A 17,968-nucleotide genomic window follows, 5' to 3' on the forward strand; every position below is an offset into this window, starting at 1 on the left:
CATTTCTAGGATAAAGTAGGAGTGCAGCATTTCATTAATCAGTTATATGAACTGATTAAAAACTATGCAGAATTAATCTCTACTCAGATGTGATGAGCTTAAGAAATACCACAAGCTGTTTATAGTACAGTGGAACCTCAGATTGCAGACGTAATCCATGATGGAGGCATGTCCGCAGCCTGCAGCGTTCACATCCTGAAGCACCACATCTGCGCAGGCACCGCCGCGATTTGGTGCTTCTGCACATGCACGAGCGGCGAAACCCGGAAGTAACCCGTTCTGGTACTTCCAGGTTTCCTGCAGTCCGCAACCCGAAAACACATAACCTGAAGCATCCGTAACATGAGGTATGACTGTAAGCAGTTTCTTGCTTGTTGAAGCAAGTTTCCCAGGTAGGAGACTGTTAATAGTTCACATCAGTAACAACAAATCTAAAATAATAATGATCTTTTCTCACATGACTTTTTAGAGGCTGCTTCTTATATCCATTGAGTGTTTATTGCTGGGAGTCACTCTCCTCATTCTCATGCCTGTTGACAATGATGAGCTAGATGGAATCATGGCAGTGTTTGCCCATTGGGCCTGGTAGGGTGGAAGATAATAGGTAGAATCATCGCCAACAACAGAGACAACTAATTCTTTCTCTGCCCCCATTTTCCTCCTCCCTGCTGAGTTCTACAAGGGCAGCACTGAAACTATGGAGGGGAGATCCAGCAGTCTATGCCACTCCCCAGGGAAATAGGGAAGTAGGGAAATAAGTGGGGGCTGGCTGAGGGCAGACCGAGGTTGGTGGTGCATTTCTCCATTTGCCCTAATGGCCCAGCATTCACTTAATTCCTGGTGTATCTAGAGCAGACTTCTTCAACCTCGGCCCTCCAGATGTTTTTGACCTACAACTCCCATGATCCCTAGCTAGCAGGACCAGTGGTCAGGGATGGTGGGAATTATAGTCTCAAAACACCTGGAGGGCCAAGGTTGAGGAAGCTTGATCTAAGGTAAGCACCTTCCTGGTTCTCTACAAGTGAAGGTGTGAGGACTCAGCTGCCCCCCACCCCAAGAGCAGAGGGCCTACAACCCATCCAGAAGTCTATGCAACCAGTGCCTTGCACACCTTAATACCACTACCATGGGTCATAAAAATTCAGCAGCAGCGTGTACGCTCCAGTTTAACTCATCTTGGTGGCTTCAAAAACCATGGAAATTCTCTTATTTTGCTTCACAGGGATTTAAGCTGCTTTTGAATCAAACAGCAACTTGGGTTGAGCTTGTGCCCAGCCACACATCACTTTCATTTCACATTCAGACCCAGGAATTGTTGCTCTTTGTGCATTTGAAGAGGTTCTCTTAACTCTTCCCCTCTGCAATATTTATACCTAGATTTTATTTCACAGCAGGCTTCCTCTTTCTCACCTCATGTCTCAATTGTTCCTTCCTCTCCTTTGAATCACTGGGGTATGGGCAACAGTGTATAGGCTCTTCTCTGCTCCTCAGATTATAGATATTTTTCACATATCCGCTTGTTCCAGCTCCCGATCACACCCAGTCATTTGCTCCCTTTCTGAAAAGCACCACTGTGTTTTCCTTGCCACCAAAGGCATCAAACCCCACCCACAGCTAATGTGCTCTTTGGGGAGCCGCTGACTTTATTGACAGCTGAAAGAGGATTCTAGCCTTCGTTTACCCTATCATCTTGAAACAGGAGGGAGGGGAGAAGGCATCCTTTTGCTCTTTGAAAAAAGATGAAATGTAGAAGTGAAGAGGCTTGAATGGTTTTAATCGGTGCATCTAATCGATTAGCTCAGTCGCAAATTAAAAAAACCTCTTCAGATTAAATTGAGTCAGGCAGATGGGCTCTTGTACCAAGCCCTTTCCATCACGACCTGAGGACATGCCAGTTCTGATGAGACCTAGGGAGCTACAAATGCATAACAGCCAACTATTTCAGATCAAAAACTGGGATGTGCCTCTTCCTGGATGTGCTCCCGGGTGAGTCACGTGAACCGCGCCGGAATCTCACCCTGAAAAAAAACACTTTTTCAGGGTGCGATCTCACACACACATTTTGGGATGCCACACAGGATTGCAGCCCCAACCAAAATGCTTCCCGCCCCCCCCCCCCCCCCAGTATGAGCATTGTGCAAGAGCTCGCAAAATCATGGCACCCAAAATGGCAACTGTGGTCTTGCATGAAGAAACAGGATTTCCCATTTTTTCCCAGGACACTTGGCGGGTATGCAAATGCAGTGGCCGTGATGGAAGAGTGGACCGTACCTCTTTAGGAAGCATGCAGGGGAGGGAGAAGAAGCTATTTTGTAAAGATTACTTCAAACCTCCCTTAAAATAGGCATCAGACACATCAGGGACATGAGCTCCAGCCCACTGCTTGCCGTGCTGGTTTTCTAATTGCAGAGTGCTTGGGGTTGTTGTTATTGTTGAATATATGTAAGTTTTCAGATACAGTATTCCCCTAGCGTTTGCTGATTGAAATGGCAGGGTCCATTTTGCCACCTCTGGACTATTCCACTTTTTTTACCATCTCATTCCGCTGCATTATGTTTATCAGTCTTTGGGGCAGTTGGGTTGGGATTGAGCAGAAGGTCTACATAATGATTACCTGTTGTGAGGTTGTATGATTTAGGAATATTGGAAGCTGCCTTATACAAAGTCAGATACCCACAGTCCATCTGGCGGCTGCTTAGCATCAGCTCTCTAAGATTTCAGCCCCACCTGGAAAAGTTGGGAAATGAACTGGGGAACTCTTGCAGGCAAAGCAGATGAGCTATGGTCCTTCCTCTCATTTCAAATTGGAGGCAGGGGGAATTGAGTGTTTGCTTCTTCATTTTCTCACATGGGGGGTAGCTCTTTTTAGATTGCAAATGTACAGTCATACCTCACGTTACGGACGCTTCAGGTTGCGCGTTTACAGGTTGCGTCCCACGGCGGCCCAGAAGTACCAGAAAGGGTTACTTCTGGGTTTCACCATTCGAGCATGCGCAGAAGCGCTAAATCGTGCTTTGCGTATGCACACAAGCGCCAAATCGTGCCGCGCACCTGCATAGATACGGCGCTTCAGGTTGCGCTCTTTTCAGGTTGCCAACAGGCCTCCGGAAGGGATCCCGTTCGCAACCAGAGATACCACTGTATACTATTTTACATACTTTAAAAAGTGGTGAGCCAGCCTTGCTCTACTTACAGGCCATGTCACTCATTCTGCTGATCTGTGCCCTGGATATGTGCTGCAAAGTTCTACCTTGATGGTGCCCTGTACAGATTCCTTGGGCATTTAATCTTGTTGTAGCCATTTGCGACCACAACCACAACTTGCCAGTTCCTCTCTAGCTTTAACCTCCCAGCAGTTAGTTCCAGGGAACTTGTTCCTTTGACCTCACCATAGTGTACACGTGCGCCACCCGCAGGAGTTCTGTGCACCCCTGAGCATCTCCGAAGGACCGAATCCCTAAACAGTTTGATGGATGGAGCTGCTTCACAAGAAAGTTGCAGCAGACTTCAATGACTTGTGAAAGCTGAAGAAGGCATGCAGCGGCCAGCAAGCTTTCAATTGTTTCTTCTTTGAGTTCCAAGACACCTGTGTGGTTTAATATTTTCAGAGAGAGAGAGAGAGAGGTGCATGAAAATGGATTGTTCTTTTTTTGTGGGGGAAACTCAAAGAAAGTGTTCTTATGACTGCACAAGGTATTAGACTTGTTCGCACAACACGATGAGCACAGGCACAAGCTGCCTCCAAATATGCACAACTGTTTGTGTGAAAGAGCATAATACAGTTTGTTGATTTGGAAGCCGCTGTGCATAAGAGAGTTGTCAGGGAGTTTACCTGTGTATGCATAGTGCACAAGGTCTTTCAGTGCGTCGGGATCCACTCCTTCCATTTTGATTTCTTCCTGTTTTGCTTCACGGACATCGTTGGTAAACATTGCAGCAAAATAGTCAGACACAGCACTCAGAACCAACCTGGGAAGAGAAGGTAAGGATCTGTGTCAGCTCTTTATCTTGATGGAAGCATCAGCCTTCCACACTACGTTGGTTTTGTTTTGCTTTTTGCCTGGGTTGCTCTAAATGATGCATTGCGTGCACATGGAATAACATATTTTATTTTGGCCTATGACTAGAATGTCACACATCATGATGCAGGATACAAAGATAATATGGCATTAGTGACATAGTGGAAAGGAATATGTAAAAAATGTTTCAGAAGAATAAGGGTGGAAAAGTTAGAATAATATTATGTCAAATTTAAACAAATTGATATAAAGGGAAAAATTGGAGACATAATAGTTGAAATGTATATTACAGAATAAGATTTGAAAGAGGGTAAGGTACTGCTGAATATGATTGTGTAAAAGGGAACACTGTAAAGGGAGATGTGAGGGAGTCTGGAAGGAGGGTTATGAAAACAAGAAGTAAGAAATCGGACTTTTATGGTTTTTTTAATGTCTTTTTTCTTTTCTCTTGTCTATTTTTTTTTTACGTTTTTTATTGTATTTTTTTATTTTTACTTGATTATGATAATGTTTTTCTCTTTTCTCTTGTTTCGATTGTGAAGTTTGTTCTATTGTTTAAAACTTTAATAAATATCTTTTAAAAGAAAAAAGAAATAAAAGGGGGGGAAATAGAATGTCACACATCTGTGCAGTGAAGAGAATAAGGTGATTCAGTAATTTAATATTCTCTTGGAGAGCTGTTTCTCTTCCCTGGGCAAATTAAATCCCCCCTCACTGGCTTGATACACTGACAGTGCAAGTCTCTGCACGTCTACTTAGAAGGAAGTATCATTGTTTTCAGGGGAACTTACACCGAGGTGTGGATAGGGGAGAAATTCAATTCAGTTTGCATTTAAGGGTGAACTTACCTAATTTGAACTTTCTGAAACAATGTGCAGACTGAAACACAGCTATCCTTTGAAATTTGCACCTCTCTGAATCTTGTAAAGTAGTTCTCAAGCCACAAAACATGTACAAAAAATCCATATACTGGGTTAAATAGTGTGCATATAACTGCATATGTAGTGGAAAACAGCATTCAAAAATGCATTATATTAGGGGAAATTGTTCTGCAAAAGTGTGCATATTAGACAAAAGTGCACAGAAAAAATATTATTATTATTAATTTATTATTTATACCCCGCCCATCTGGCTGGGTTTCCCCAGCCACTCTGGGCGGCTTCCAACAGAATATTAAAATACAATAGTCTATTAAACATTAAATGCTTCCCTAAACAGGGCTGCCTTCAGATGTCTTCTAAAAGTCTGGTAGTTGTTTTTCTCTTTGACATCTGGTGGGAGGGCGTTCCACAGGGCGGGCGCCACTACAGAGAAGGCCCTCTGCCTGGTTCCCTGTAGCCTCACTTCTCGCAATGAGGGAACCGCCAGAAGGCCCTTGGCGCTGGACCTCAGTGTCCAGGCTGAACGATGGGGGTGGAGACGCTCCTTCAGGTATACTGGGCCGAGGCCGTTTAAAAATGTGTATATTAGAAGAAGCAGGGCAGTCAGGGAGGCTGGGCACCTATAGCAGGTCAAAATCTTTACCTGTGGGCAGGAATCCTATGCTCTCCAGCAATGAGAAGAACATCACATAGTTGCTTCTGCTGGAGATAATTCTCCATCTTGCGGAATGTCTGCTCTGCATGGTTTGCAGAATGAAAGCATTCATCTGATCTGTTGTTGTTCCCTCCCATAGGAGAGGAGCAGCTGCTTATTGATAGCCTTTTGGAGAAAAAATGAGGTCACTGTTATGCAGTAATAGCTGTTAGCAAAGTCACTTAAATAACATAGAGTTCAAAGAGAAAAGAAATCCTAATTATGCTTTACTGAGGAAACGGAACAAAAACTGTATATAATTAAATCTACCTACAACTACTAAGGTTTTTCATTTCTGCCAAATGACACTTCATTCTTATCATTAACATTTAACAAATAATATACATACACAATTTTTTTTACTGAGGATATAAAATAAAAGGAGAGCAGGGATGGAAGGAATGTAGTGCCATTTCACCAGTATAGCTGAGAGAATAACAGTATTTGACTCCTGCTGTTATTCAACTGGTACCACCCCACTGCTCAATAGAATAATTATTTGTAAAAATAATTATAAATCAACAACTCATTTTTAAAAATTATAGCTGGTAACTGAGAACTTGTACACGAGTTTCCTTATCTCCTCCTCCCTCCTCGTCCATTTTCCTTTTGTGTTGTGTCTTTATTTATTTATAGTAGATTTCTTGCCACCCTTTACCATAAAATAAACCTTTCTTCTTCTTTTTTACAATATATGACCAGTGGCTGGGTTTCCTTCTTCCTCTCTCTCATAGTGATTTGCTAGTCTCTCTAGGTGCTTTTCTGTGGTTGAAGGGGATAAGCAAAATTAAATTCACCCTGAATTCAGCAAGCCAAGGGTGTAGGAAGCATGAGATTAGAGCGGGAGTACTTTCCGAAGTATGGCATGGCATCTCGCAAGCTGAAGTGTCTAAAGCTACGTACAGGTGATAAAAGTTCAGTTAACGTAAGGTGTTATCACTGACATGTCTTGGAACTGTGTTTGGTTAATGTGATATTGTAAATTTTGGAGATAATTTATGTTTGTTTGATTGTCTGTTTGTTTGCAAAGACATTTTCTGACCTGCCTTTCGCCCTAACTTCCCAGAGCAGGTTACAAGCAATCATGCAATTAAAAACAATAAAATAAATAAAATAGTTTTATTATAAAATTATAATAAATAAGCAAAACAAGTCTTTAAAAAAAGCAGAAGGACATAAAACAAAACAGAAGAGGTAGACCCTATTTATTTATTTATTTATTTTTAAAAAAACCACACACTTTAGCTGTTGAGAGGTCAGGGAAGTGGAAGCTACCGTATTTTTCGCTCTATAGGACGCACCGGACCATAGGACGCACCTTGTTTTAGAGGGGGAGAACAAGAAAAAAAATTCTCCCCCTCTCTGCTCAGCGCCCCTTCAGCGAAGCGGCAGGAGAAACGGAGCCCCTTCCATTTCTCCTCCCGCTTGGCTGAAGGGGCTCTGCGCAGCTCTCCCTCTCTGCTGAAGCCGGGAGAGTCTTGCTCTCCTGGCTTCAGCGAAAGGAATCCGAAGCCTGCAGAGCACAGCGGAAACTTGCGCTGCACTCCGAAGGCTTCAGGCGGCTATCCCTGAAGCCTGGAGAGCGAGAGTGGTCGGTGCACACCGACCCCTCTCGCTCTCCAGGCTTCAGCGAAAGCAATGCGAAGCCTCCGGAGCGCGGAGGGAGCGCTCCCTCTGTGCTTCAGAGGCTTCTCATTGCAATCGCTGAAGCCAAGAAGCCTGCATTCGCTCCATAAGACACACACACATTTCCCCTTAATTTTTGGAGAGGAAAAAGTGTGTCCTATAGAGCGAAAAATACGGTATATGAAGAAAATGCCAGATGTCCTTCTGTGGAGAGGGAGTTCTATGCTTCGTGGGCTACCACAATGTCTAACAGTGTATGCTGCCACCATCAAATAGCTTTTATGGCATCCTATTTATTTTATTTATTTAAGAGCCCTGTTAGATCAAACCAAAGGCCCAGGATTTATTCCCAGAGAGGCCAGCTAGATGCCAATGGGAAGTCCACATTCAATAACATGTTCTTATTTAGAGGGATTTTTTATCTTTTGGTGTGAAATTGACTAGACCAGAAGCAGTTTGAGGCTGGTCTAGTCAATTTCAATGTGCCATTAACTTGCACCAGGCTAGGAGTGGCTCCAGTAAGAGGGGACTGGACTGAGCAGGCTTGTCCCACCTGCATTCCCACTAAGTTGTGCACCTGTAAAGTTACTGAGTAGCAATGTGGCTGGGCAGAGGGGCGGGGGGGGGAGGGAGAGAAAAGTCCAGGTGCAGCGCAGAAATCATAATCTGTACATAGCCTTAAGGATTTGCTCTAGTTGACTGAGAATGCGCGACTCCCTCTTCCACTCTCTTTTCCTATTTTCCACCAAAATGAGTTATCCCCAGTGCCAGCCACTAACAGAGCTTTTGACGGAAACTCATTATATCCAACGGAATGCCCATACATTTCAAACGGAGGCGCCGAGCCGGCTGCTGCATTAGAAGATAAATATGGGAGACTGAGCTCAAAAATTGGAACTATTAGGTAAATAGCGCAACGAATTGCTGGCATTGCATTTTGGGCAGAAGACAGCGATGCGCTAGCACCAGAATTACCGTGGAGGACAGAAATGTCCTGAAGGTGGCCTCTTTAATCCTGTTGGTGCAATTGTTTCGAAAATACGGGTGGGGGGAGTAAAAAATGAAGATCCCACTCCAGCTGAAGAGTTTCTTTTGAAGCTTCTGATCAGCAGCCTCGCTACACTCTGCCTGGCAGCATAACCTTTACAGCATGGTTTGGGGCTTGGTTTAAACAGCCACCTTATTCTCTTGTTTGGGGAGGGCTGAAGCTCAATGGCAGGGTGTCTGCTTTGCATGAAGAAGGTTCTAGGTTCAATCCCAAGCATCTCTAGGTAGGGCTGGGAACATCCACCCTCTGAAACCCTGGAGACCCCCCTGCCAGTCACAGTCTGCAATACTGAGATAAGTAGACCAGTGGCAGCTTTCTGTGCTCCTATTTATTTTAGCCTTTTATTCGGAATCATGAGGACTGGGACCTTGCTTTATTTTTAGGGGAGGAGCCATAGTTTAGTAGAACAGCTTCTGTTTGGCATTCAGAAGTTCCCAAGGACTATTCCCAGCATCTCCTGGAAGAGCTGGGGAATGTTCCCTGTCTGAAACCCTGAAGAGCCCACAGCTAGTTGATGCAAACAATGTTGTTGTTGTTGTTGTTGTTGTTGTTGTTGTTGTTGTTTAGTTGTTTAGTCATGTCCGACTCTTTGTGACCCCATGGAGCACGCCAGGCACTCCTGTCTTCCACTGCCTCCTGCTGTTTGGTCAAACTCATGCTGGTAGCTTCAAGAACACTGTCCCACCATCTCGTCCTCTGGTGTCCCCTTCTCCTTGTGCCCTCCATCTTTCCCAACATCAGGGTCTTTTCCAGGGAGTCTTTTCCCTGGGGAGTCTTCTCTTCTCAGATGCAAACAATACTCAGGGCCAATCACCTGATATGATATAAGGTAGATTCCTATGTCCTTACTGTTCCCGCTATGTGGCTCGCCACTGTTTTAAGATATTTATCATCTATCTATCCTATCTATCTATCATCTCACAGTTTTGTAACTGAGATCATAGACATTGGGAAGGTATGACTCACCTATCCAAATGTTTTCAATAGGACCCAAATTCAGCAAGCCTTGACCCTCATGTAGATGGGAAATGTGGGAAATGGGGCTTATGACTGTGCATTTAATACCCGCCCCCAAGTCATGCTGTTGCTCCTGGCCCCACTTTTGCGCTCATGGTGCTCATGATAATGTCAGCAGTAGAAAGCCTTATCTGTGTGCTGAGCATGCATGTTACAACCCAAAATAGCAAGGCTCCTAAACTGCAAGAGAAGAACTTCCACAACTGCTGCAGACCAGTGGCGTAGCGTGGGTTGTCAGCACCCGGGGCAAGGCAAGTAATTTGCGCCCCCTAACCCGTGGATTTGCACCCCCTAACCCGTGGATTTGCGCCCCCTAACCTGTGGATTTGCCCTAACCCCAGATGTTGCGCCCGGTGCGGCCGGCCCCCCCTGCACCCCCCACGCTACGCCACTGCTGCAGACATTATCCTGAACTCAACGAAATTGTGTTAGGAGCAATGGAAGGAAAATAATTTAGCATGATAAATGGGCATGGAAGTCCAATTGAAGAAAGGTGGCCGCCGCCACCTTACAAACTATCATAACAGTTCCTAGGATACCAGAATTTAAATCTCCACTCAACCCTCAAGCTGGCTGTCTCTCATCTTCCCAATCCTAAATTTAGTTCTTCATATTTCCACAATTGTTTGCCATTTAAAAACTAAAAACCAAGTCTCTATGAAAATTCATCAGCATAATAACAGGAATGTCTTTTAATATACACATATCTGAATGAAAATTTTGCCTGCTATGTACCTTTTTGTAAAGCAATGCTCTCTAATAATGCGTTTTTGTATGTTATTTTCATGAATATATGCATTTTTATGCACCCTCCACCCTAGTATATGGAAAACTGCACTGCAAACTTTGGAAGCGCGCAAACTTTAAATGCGGACTGAATCTAATTCTTCTCCCATCCCCCCTCTTACATACACATTTTGCCTGACTGATAGAAGTCACCAGGGCATAGGAAAAAGCAGTTTTTCCACCTCAGTTTCTCCCTCTCCCTGCCCCATTGGAGTGCTCTGCCCATATCCCTGATTGCACATACAGCAGAGAGATGGGATGCAGACATGTTTGTTTTAACTCTCTCAGTGAATTGTATCATCAGATAGGAATGGGCTGCATCTTCCTTTTTGAAGGGGCGGGGGAACCCAAAGAAACACATTTCTGATGCTTGTGAAAATGTCTTCTGCTGGTGATATTGATGTGTCTCCAATATAATGGGAAACTCATGTAACATTAATGGAAACTTATATGATGTTAGGTCTGGAGAATCATTTTCATTTATCACCACTGGGTTGTTTTTATGAGTTTGGGATTAAAATGAGCCATTTCCCTGCTCCCAGCTCTCTTGTTGAGTATTTATGTGGTTCAGAAAACAGGGAACTTGTTTGTATTTATGAGGCAGTAAGACTATCAGGAGACTTACAGAACAAGCAGCATTACAGTGTGTAGCTTTTTAGCTACCATGAAGACCCAGTGATTAAACATCCACCTCTTTGCCATCACACACTCAAAATGGAATATACATTAAGACCTATATCTGTTAAAGCTAGAGGTGGAGGGCAAATTCCATCCGGAGCACATTTAAAGGCAGACATACCTAACATGCAGTTTCTGAAACAACATACGGACTGAAACAGAGCTAACTTTGAAATTTTTGCTCCTCTGAATTTTGCAGTGCAGTCCTCCAGTCAAGAAATGTGTACAGAAATGCACGCACTAGGGTAAAACATGCATTATAAAATGCACATGTTAGTGAAAACAGTATACAAAGTGCACTGTATTAGGGGGAATCACTTTCCAAAATGTCTCTATTAGGCTAGCCAATGGTCTGACTTGATTTAAGGCAGCTTCGGATCCACTTGAACTCTCTCAAAAGCTCACTGCTGAAGACTGTGTTGCTTTTGTTGGTTTATGTTTCTATTATTTATCTATTTATTTATTTATTTATTTATTTATTTATCTAGCTATTTATTTTTCATTTGAGAATTTGCAGCTCCACCATTCATCCCTAGACAGCGTGCAACATATTAAAATAAATGCAGCAAGTCTCAGTAACATATCAAGTAGCATAAAATATTGATAATAGCAGCAGCAGGCAGACTTTATGAAAGTACCTTAAAAGACCCAGCACTTAAAAGATAACATGGTAAATTTCAGATTAGGTTCCCTAAAAAAAGAGTTCCACAGGTGCAGTGCTACGGCCAAAAATAGCCTCCTGCCTGGTCTCCACTTGTCTCAATTCTGACAATGCAAACACCTGAAGAAGAGTACCAACAGATGACCACAGTATACAGGTGAGCTGATACAGGTGCAGGAGTGTCTTTAAGCATGTGAGTTCCCACTATGAGTGGCTGGAAGGCAAACACCTGCAGTGTGATCTGGGCTTGGCAATTGTTGGCAATTAATGGTAAAACTTCAACATTGGCAAGATATATTCCCAATGGGAAGTCCAAGTCAGATTTCTAGCAGCTGCATTCTAGTTTCTGCAGCATCTTCAAGGGCAGCTCTATGTAAAATACATTGCAGCAGGCCAACTGGAGTTTATCAGTATGGGAAGAGTCATTCATGTACAAATACACAGACTGAGCAGAGGAGAAGGAACATTCACATAAGCAGCATTTGTCCAAAGCAATGACAGACCCCCTAAAAACCATCATCGCTCTCTTGAAGATCTATACCTATGCTGCTTCTTTCCAGCTAGTGACTTATGATTACCTTTCCCAACTCAATAAAACATATCACTACTTTCTCCCAATTTTCAATTCCATGCCAGGGCATTAGATCTCTCATTCAAGGAGTCAGAGTGGTGTCATAGCTGTGTCCTATATCTCAAGCCCACAGATTATTGAGTGCGTGGTTTACTGATATTCTTTTCTGCTCCCATTTTCCCCAAGTGCTTCCTTCTAAAGAAAGATTACTGGAGATTGGTGTTGCCTTTTTCTAATACGTGATCATGAGGAAATTACATACATACATACATACATACATACATACATCATCATTTTATCCACAAATAAAACCATGCTCAAGGCAGCTTACAACATAAAAAAAACTACAGAATTATAAGTATAACGTAAGTAAAAAGGTAAAGGGACCCTTGACCATTAGGTCCAGTCGTGACCGACTCTGGGGTTGTGGCGCTCATCTCGCTTTATTGGCCGAGGGAGCCGGCGTACAGCTTCCGGGTCATGTGGCAAGCATGACTAAGCCACTTCTGGAGAACCAGAGCAGCACACGGAAATGCCGTTTACCTTCCTGCCGGAGTGGTACCCATTTATCTACTTGCACTTTGATGTGCTTTCGAACTGCTAGGTTGGCAGGAGCAGGGACCGAGCAATGGGAGCTCACCCCATCGCGGGGATTTGAACCACCAAGTTCTAGACTCAGCAAGTCCTAGACTCTGTGGTTTAACCCACAGCGCCACCCACCTCCTATAACATAAGTAGTCATAAACAATAAATTAAAGACATTATACAATCAATTTTGACATAAATCATAATACAATTATAAAAAAATAAAAGAAATAAAGCTACAAAAAAAAAAAGCAGTAACAGCAACAAAAACCCCCAACAAAAACCTTTAAACAATATCCCAGCCCAAAAGTATGTTCATCCCCTGTAGTCAGAGTCAGTCAGAGCCCTACCCTCCCAGGCCAGGACAGGTGGAAAAGGCCTGTAAGGCAGGGAGTAAGTCTTTCAGGACTTGGAGCCAAGGTGGTCTCTGGCCTCATCAGTAGCCTCAGCTTCTGAAGCTGGAGTCAGTCCACTGTTGTGATGATATCAAGCACAAGGCATGTGAATTTTTCCACTCTTCCTCCTCACCTTTCCCATACTCAGGATTCTTCGAGTACTTGGGCCACGTAAAATGATTTCTAATGTGGTTATTGTGGTAAAGTGATTTTAGGGGGGAGGGGAGCCATATGGTCCCTTGTCAAGAGTTCAAGGGACCCTAGGTATGCATCCGCAGCCATGATGGTATCTGGTCTCTCTGAGCTCCCTCAACTTTTGTAGCTGGAGTCAGTCAGGGCCCTGCCCTCCCAGGCCAGGTGGGGGGGAAGCCTGCAAGGCAAGGGAGCAGGTCTTCCAAGACTCACAGGTAAGATGATGATAGTATAGGTTGAGCAGGCAGGAAGCATGCACACTCTTGTAACACCCTCCCAGGCTATAGGACACTGAATAACAAGTGCCTGGAAACAATGACAGAGAGAGGCATTATCCTTGCCTTCATGCCCTGTTCCGACAGGCTTGGATGACCAGGCAGACAAAGGCCCTGAGAAGAAGCTGAAAGGGCAATGAGCTTAGCATGTGTGAGGTAAACTTCCAGAGGCTTTAAGTTACTGCTTTGTTTCACACCAAGAGCGTCTCTGTCTAATAAAGCACAATGCTCCCTGGTTTAAACTTTATGTATTTTCCCAATAACCTTATTAATATAGTTCCATATTCATACTCTTATGAAGCATTAGAAACCATTTGGCAACTGTGACCTAATAAATAATACTCTCATTATGCACCCAAACATCCCAGAAGATGCGCCTTCACGTACGTGGTAATAAAGCATGAGCCTTGCTCTGCAATACTAATAATCATTTCAGCTTGTCAGGTAAATAGCCAATTATGGCTTGATTAGTTGTCCAAGTCCAAAGGCTACAAAATGCAGAAGAATTATGGTAACTGGGGAGCCACTACACAAATCCTTTAGAGAGGAGCTGGCGCCGATGGACCTAATTTATTTGTAGTGGCTGTGTACAGCGAGTCTAATTATGCTAGATTCGGTAATTGTTCACTCTGCCGCTCTATAATAATTGCTTTTCCAATTAATCTTATTTATTTTGAAATTGCTTATACATTTTCATATTTGACTTAGGTATCAGTGACTGCAGTAAAATGACTTCCCAAATAGATGGTATGATGAGGACTAGAAGAGTGACACTTTGCATTAGGAAATGATTTTTTTCCCAAATTGGTTTCTCACATTTTTCATTTCCTGCTCAGAATGCTCAGAAAAATCCTTTCCCACAAGAAGGGCTTGAATGCAATTGCCTTCTGCCAAGGTTTGTTCCCTCAGTAACTGGTATATAGGGTCATACTGACTCTAAACTGGAAGATTCCATACAGCTATTAACAGACCTGTCCTTTATGAATCTGCCCAATTCCCATCTAAAGTTATCTAAGTTTATGATCATCACCATATCTTACGGCAAGACATTCCACACGTTCTAGTATTTGGGGAGAGGAAAAACTTTATACAGATTTTCTCATGGAAAACTTCTCTACACATACTTTCTCATAGATAAAAGCTACCAAGATTTGTTAGAAGGAAAGGTCGTTGTGTAGCATGTTATTTTTCATTACCTAATAATTTATCGTAACAAAAATAGCCTAAAAGTAGCCTAAGGGGGGAAATAAGCAAGACTGCTTTTAGCTGACAGTCATACTGGTGAGAATGTGCCTCCATGAAATGATCAGTGAAAGCTTTAGTTGATTAATCTATTGAGCACACTTTTACCTTAATAGACACTTTTTGTGTGTCCAATTTTTGGCTGTGAAAATGCATCACAAAATTCAGAGACGTGTGAATTTCCAAAGGTAGCTTCCATTAAAATGTGAACTGGATGAAAATCTCTACCATCTTCCCCCTTCCAAGTAACTGAGTACCTGAGATCCAGAGAATGTTAAATTAATGGGTGCTGGGAGCATGTGTGCCATGAAGCTCCCCTCTAAAGTGATGTACAGTTTTGCATAAGCTGTCAGAAAGACCCACCATAATTAGAAACATGCGTTTCCGTAGAAACAGCATCTTTGGGAAACTGAGCTGCTGTCCTGATGATACCTTTCACACTGTTGTTCCGATGACGCAGAAGATTATACTTGGTGTCAAAAGACGGAAAAGCAAGAGGGGGTTAGAGGAGAGGATTGTCAACTGGAAGGGGGGAGAGGGGGAGTGGAAAGAGAGAAATCTACCAAAAGCTGTTCAGGAAAGATGACAGGGGAAATATCTTTATCATAGCATGGAGCAAATCCCCAGCTAGACAAGGGCAAAAACGAAGGGAAAATACTGCCCCTTCGTGACTTCTACTATATATGTGCCATACATGAGATCTGAAAAGGGTTTTTCTGGGGTTAAGCGGCGAAGGAACTCCAGCTCCAGGTTAAGTTCACCTTTCAACAAACTCCCAAAATTGGCATCTTGATCCCAGTCAATATCTCTGTTGTGCTGTTTTGAACTGATTGAATGCATGCACGTGTTGTTGTTGTTCTGAACTGTTTTAAACTACAAACTGTGTTTTTAATTGTGTGTGTTTTTTATAAATGCAATTGTTTTAAGTGTTTCAATGTAAACTATTTTATACATATATTTTATTATTTGGTGAATCACTTCAGGATGCCTCATGGGAACCAATTTATAAATGATATGGGGGAGGGGAGGGAGGAAGGAGGAGGAGGAGAAGGAGAAGGAGAAGAATAATTAAAAATGTAGAATTCTGTGATTCTAGGGAATAACACAGTAGGTCTGCTCTGAAAAGTTATTGCAAAGGTGCTGCTTCTAGTCATATGGAAAACCTCAGAATTGTTATTTTCCCACAGTTGGGATTTCATGCATTTTAGCACTTTGCACATCAGCTTGCAGTAAGCGTGTAGGGCCCAGTTCTGAAAGATGTGGTGAGGCTTCCGCTCTGATTAGAATTAATAGGTGTTGACAGCTCTTAGAGCTGAAGGGTGCAGAGGAACAGGGGGAGGAGCACCCAAATGCTAATCTAAGATGTCAGGAATCCATACTGAGCATGATTTAATTCTGGAGCTAAAGGAACAGGAGGCGGATGCACACTTGAGACTAAAGGGGAGGGCACTGACTACTCTGTGCCAATGTGGAGTTCAGGATCAGCCACAAAGCTCACCAGTCAGCCTTGCACAAATTCCTTTCCTCTCCCTCAGACATGCTGTTCTGGTAAGTTGGGTGGCAATTGGAGGGGTTTATGCTCTTATCTGCTGTGTTTTTTTCTTGGAGGTCATCCTGACTCACAACTCACAGCTGTGTTGCATGGATCTAAGCCAGGCATTCCCAAACTCGGCCCTCCAGCTGTTTTGAGACTACAACTCCCATCATCCCTAGCTAACAGGACTAGTGGTCAGGGATGATGGGAGTTGTAATCCCAAAACAGCTAGAGGGCCAAGTTTGGGGGTGCCTGATCTAAGCTGAGCCAAGCATAATGTGGTGTGACCAGCATTTTGCTTTGAAACTTCCAGAGGAGTAGATCAGTATTCATGGAGAATGAGGGTAAACAGATACTGTAGTCGAGGAGGTGGGGGGAGGGGGCGCTGTGGCCCTTCAGATGTTGTCCAGACTCCCATCATCCCTGGCTTTTGGCCATGCTGGTTTAAGATGAAGGGAGCTGGAATTCAATGGCATCTGGAAGACCCACAGATTCCCTGCTCCTGCCACAAATGAAGATAGATGCAGTTTAAGCAGCTGCTGTCCAGCCACTCCTTTGTAAAACAGTTGGATGGCTAGGAGGTCCAAGAGGTCTAGCTGATGGGAATTAATTCTTAGGAGATGGTCCCCTGAGAGCTGGGGATCTCTCTTGGTCTCTGAATGAGATATACTTCAGCACTTTGGCATGGTTGCACCCGTCAAACTTAGGGAAAAGTGGGAGAGAGTGGGAGAGAGAGAAACAGCTGGCAGTTTTGAAAGAGAGAGCAAAGGGTTACTCATTTGAAGCTGAGATGGAGTTCTAGGAATGCTGCTTACATTCCCCTCTCTAGTATATGTGCATGAGAAAGAACAGGAGATAATGAAGCTGGAGCATCTATTTGCTCTGCTGCAGAAGAATCACCCAAACCAGAACCCTGAGAGTCTCACGCTGGCCAGGATGGAAGATTGGGGGTGGCAGGTTGGAGGGGAAATAAGTATGCCAGCTCCTGGGCTGGTGCAGTCAGCCCCTGGTCTTGCATTTCCCCACCTCTGCTATAGAAGGAGTACATTACACAAAGGATGTGCTGCCGCAGAGAGGTCTGTGCACTGCATCACCAACCACAACCCTCCACTCACAGGAGAGTGTGAGGAACAGACTTCATGGCTGGCTGTCAGGTGCTTTGGAACCCCACACAAGAGATTTTGGCAGGTGTCATGTGATAGACAGGCGGGTTGTCCTGGTGAAGTTTTTCGGGGGGGGGGGGATGTACCTACCATACACATTTTTGCAGAACAACTTTCCCTAATGTAGTGGCCTTTTGTGTGTTATTTTAACAACAATATGCACTTTTATGCACACTTTTTCAGAATGTATGCATTTTAGCATTCATTCTATCATCTATCTATCATCTATCTATCTATCTGTCTGTCTATCTATTTTGTATACAGCCCTACGCCCACAGGTCTCAGTTGGCTGGACTATTGCATTGCAAAATTCTGAGAATTCTGAAGGCTTTATTTCTCATATAGCTGTGAAATGTGCAAATTATGTGGGTTCACCTTTAAATGGGAACTGAACCAAATATCTTTCCCATCCCTGGTAAGGACCAAAGCTGATGGGTAAAGTGGTCAACACAGCATGGACAATTGTCTAAAGCATGAAGCGCACAGCGCTAATGGCCTGTGCCTAACTCCTCATAAATAGTTTGGAAGTCAATGATTCAGCCGTAAAATAACCTTTAATTGTCCATTAGGTCTAACTAAAGTGCTTTTAGACTGCATTTCT

General features: G+C 43.5%; 1 protein-coding gene across 4 annotated transcripts in view; it reads right to left on the reverse strand.

Annotated features, from left to right (window-relative positions):
* The window catches only part of KLHL4 (kelch like family member 4), a 44,605-nt gene that overhangs the window by 16,457 nt on the left and 10,180 nt on the right, over positions 1 to 17,968 (reverse strand). For all 4 annotated transcript variants that reach the window (XR_013391267.1, XM_028715442.2, XM_028715441.2 and 1 more), the window contains exons 2-4: positions 5,544 to 5,720; positions 3,833 to 3,969; positions 3,390 to 3,586 (exon numbers count right to left, since the gene is read on the reverse strand). Coding sequence is in view for 3 of the 4 variants with exons in the window: in XM_028715442.2 (XP_028571275.2) it covers positions 3,390 to 3,586; positions 3,833 to 3,969; positions 5,544 to 5,720 (511 nt within the window). In the remaining variant the exon portion in view is untranslated. The remainder of the gene's footprint in view (positions 1 to 3,389; positions 3,587 to 3,832; positions 3,970 to 5,543; positions 5,721 to 17,968) is intronic.

Source organism: Podarcis muralis, chromosome Z (genome assembly GCF_964188315.1).
Source record: "Podarcis muralis chromosome Z, rPodMur119.hap1.1, whole genome shotgun sequence".
In the NCBI taxonomy this organism is placed as follows: Eukaryota; Metazoa; Chordata; class Lepidosauria; order Squamata; family Lacertidae; genus Podarcis; species Podarcis muralis.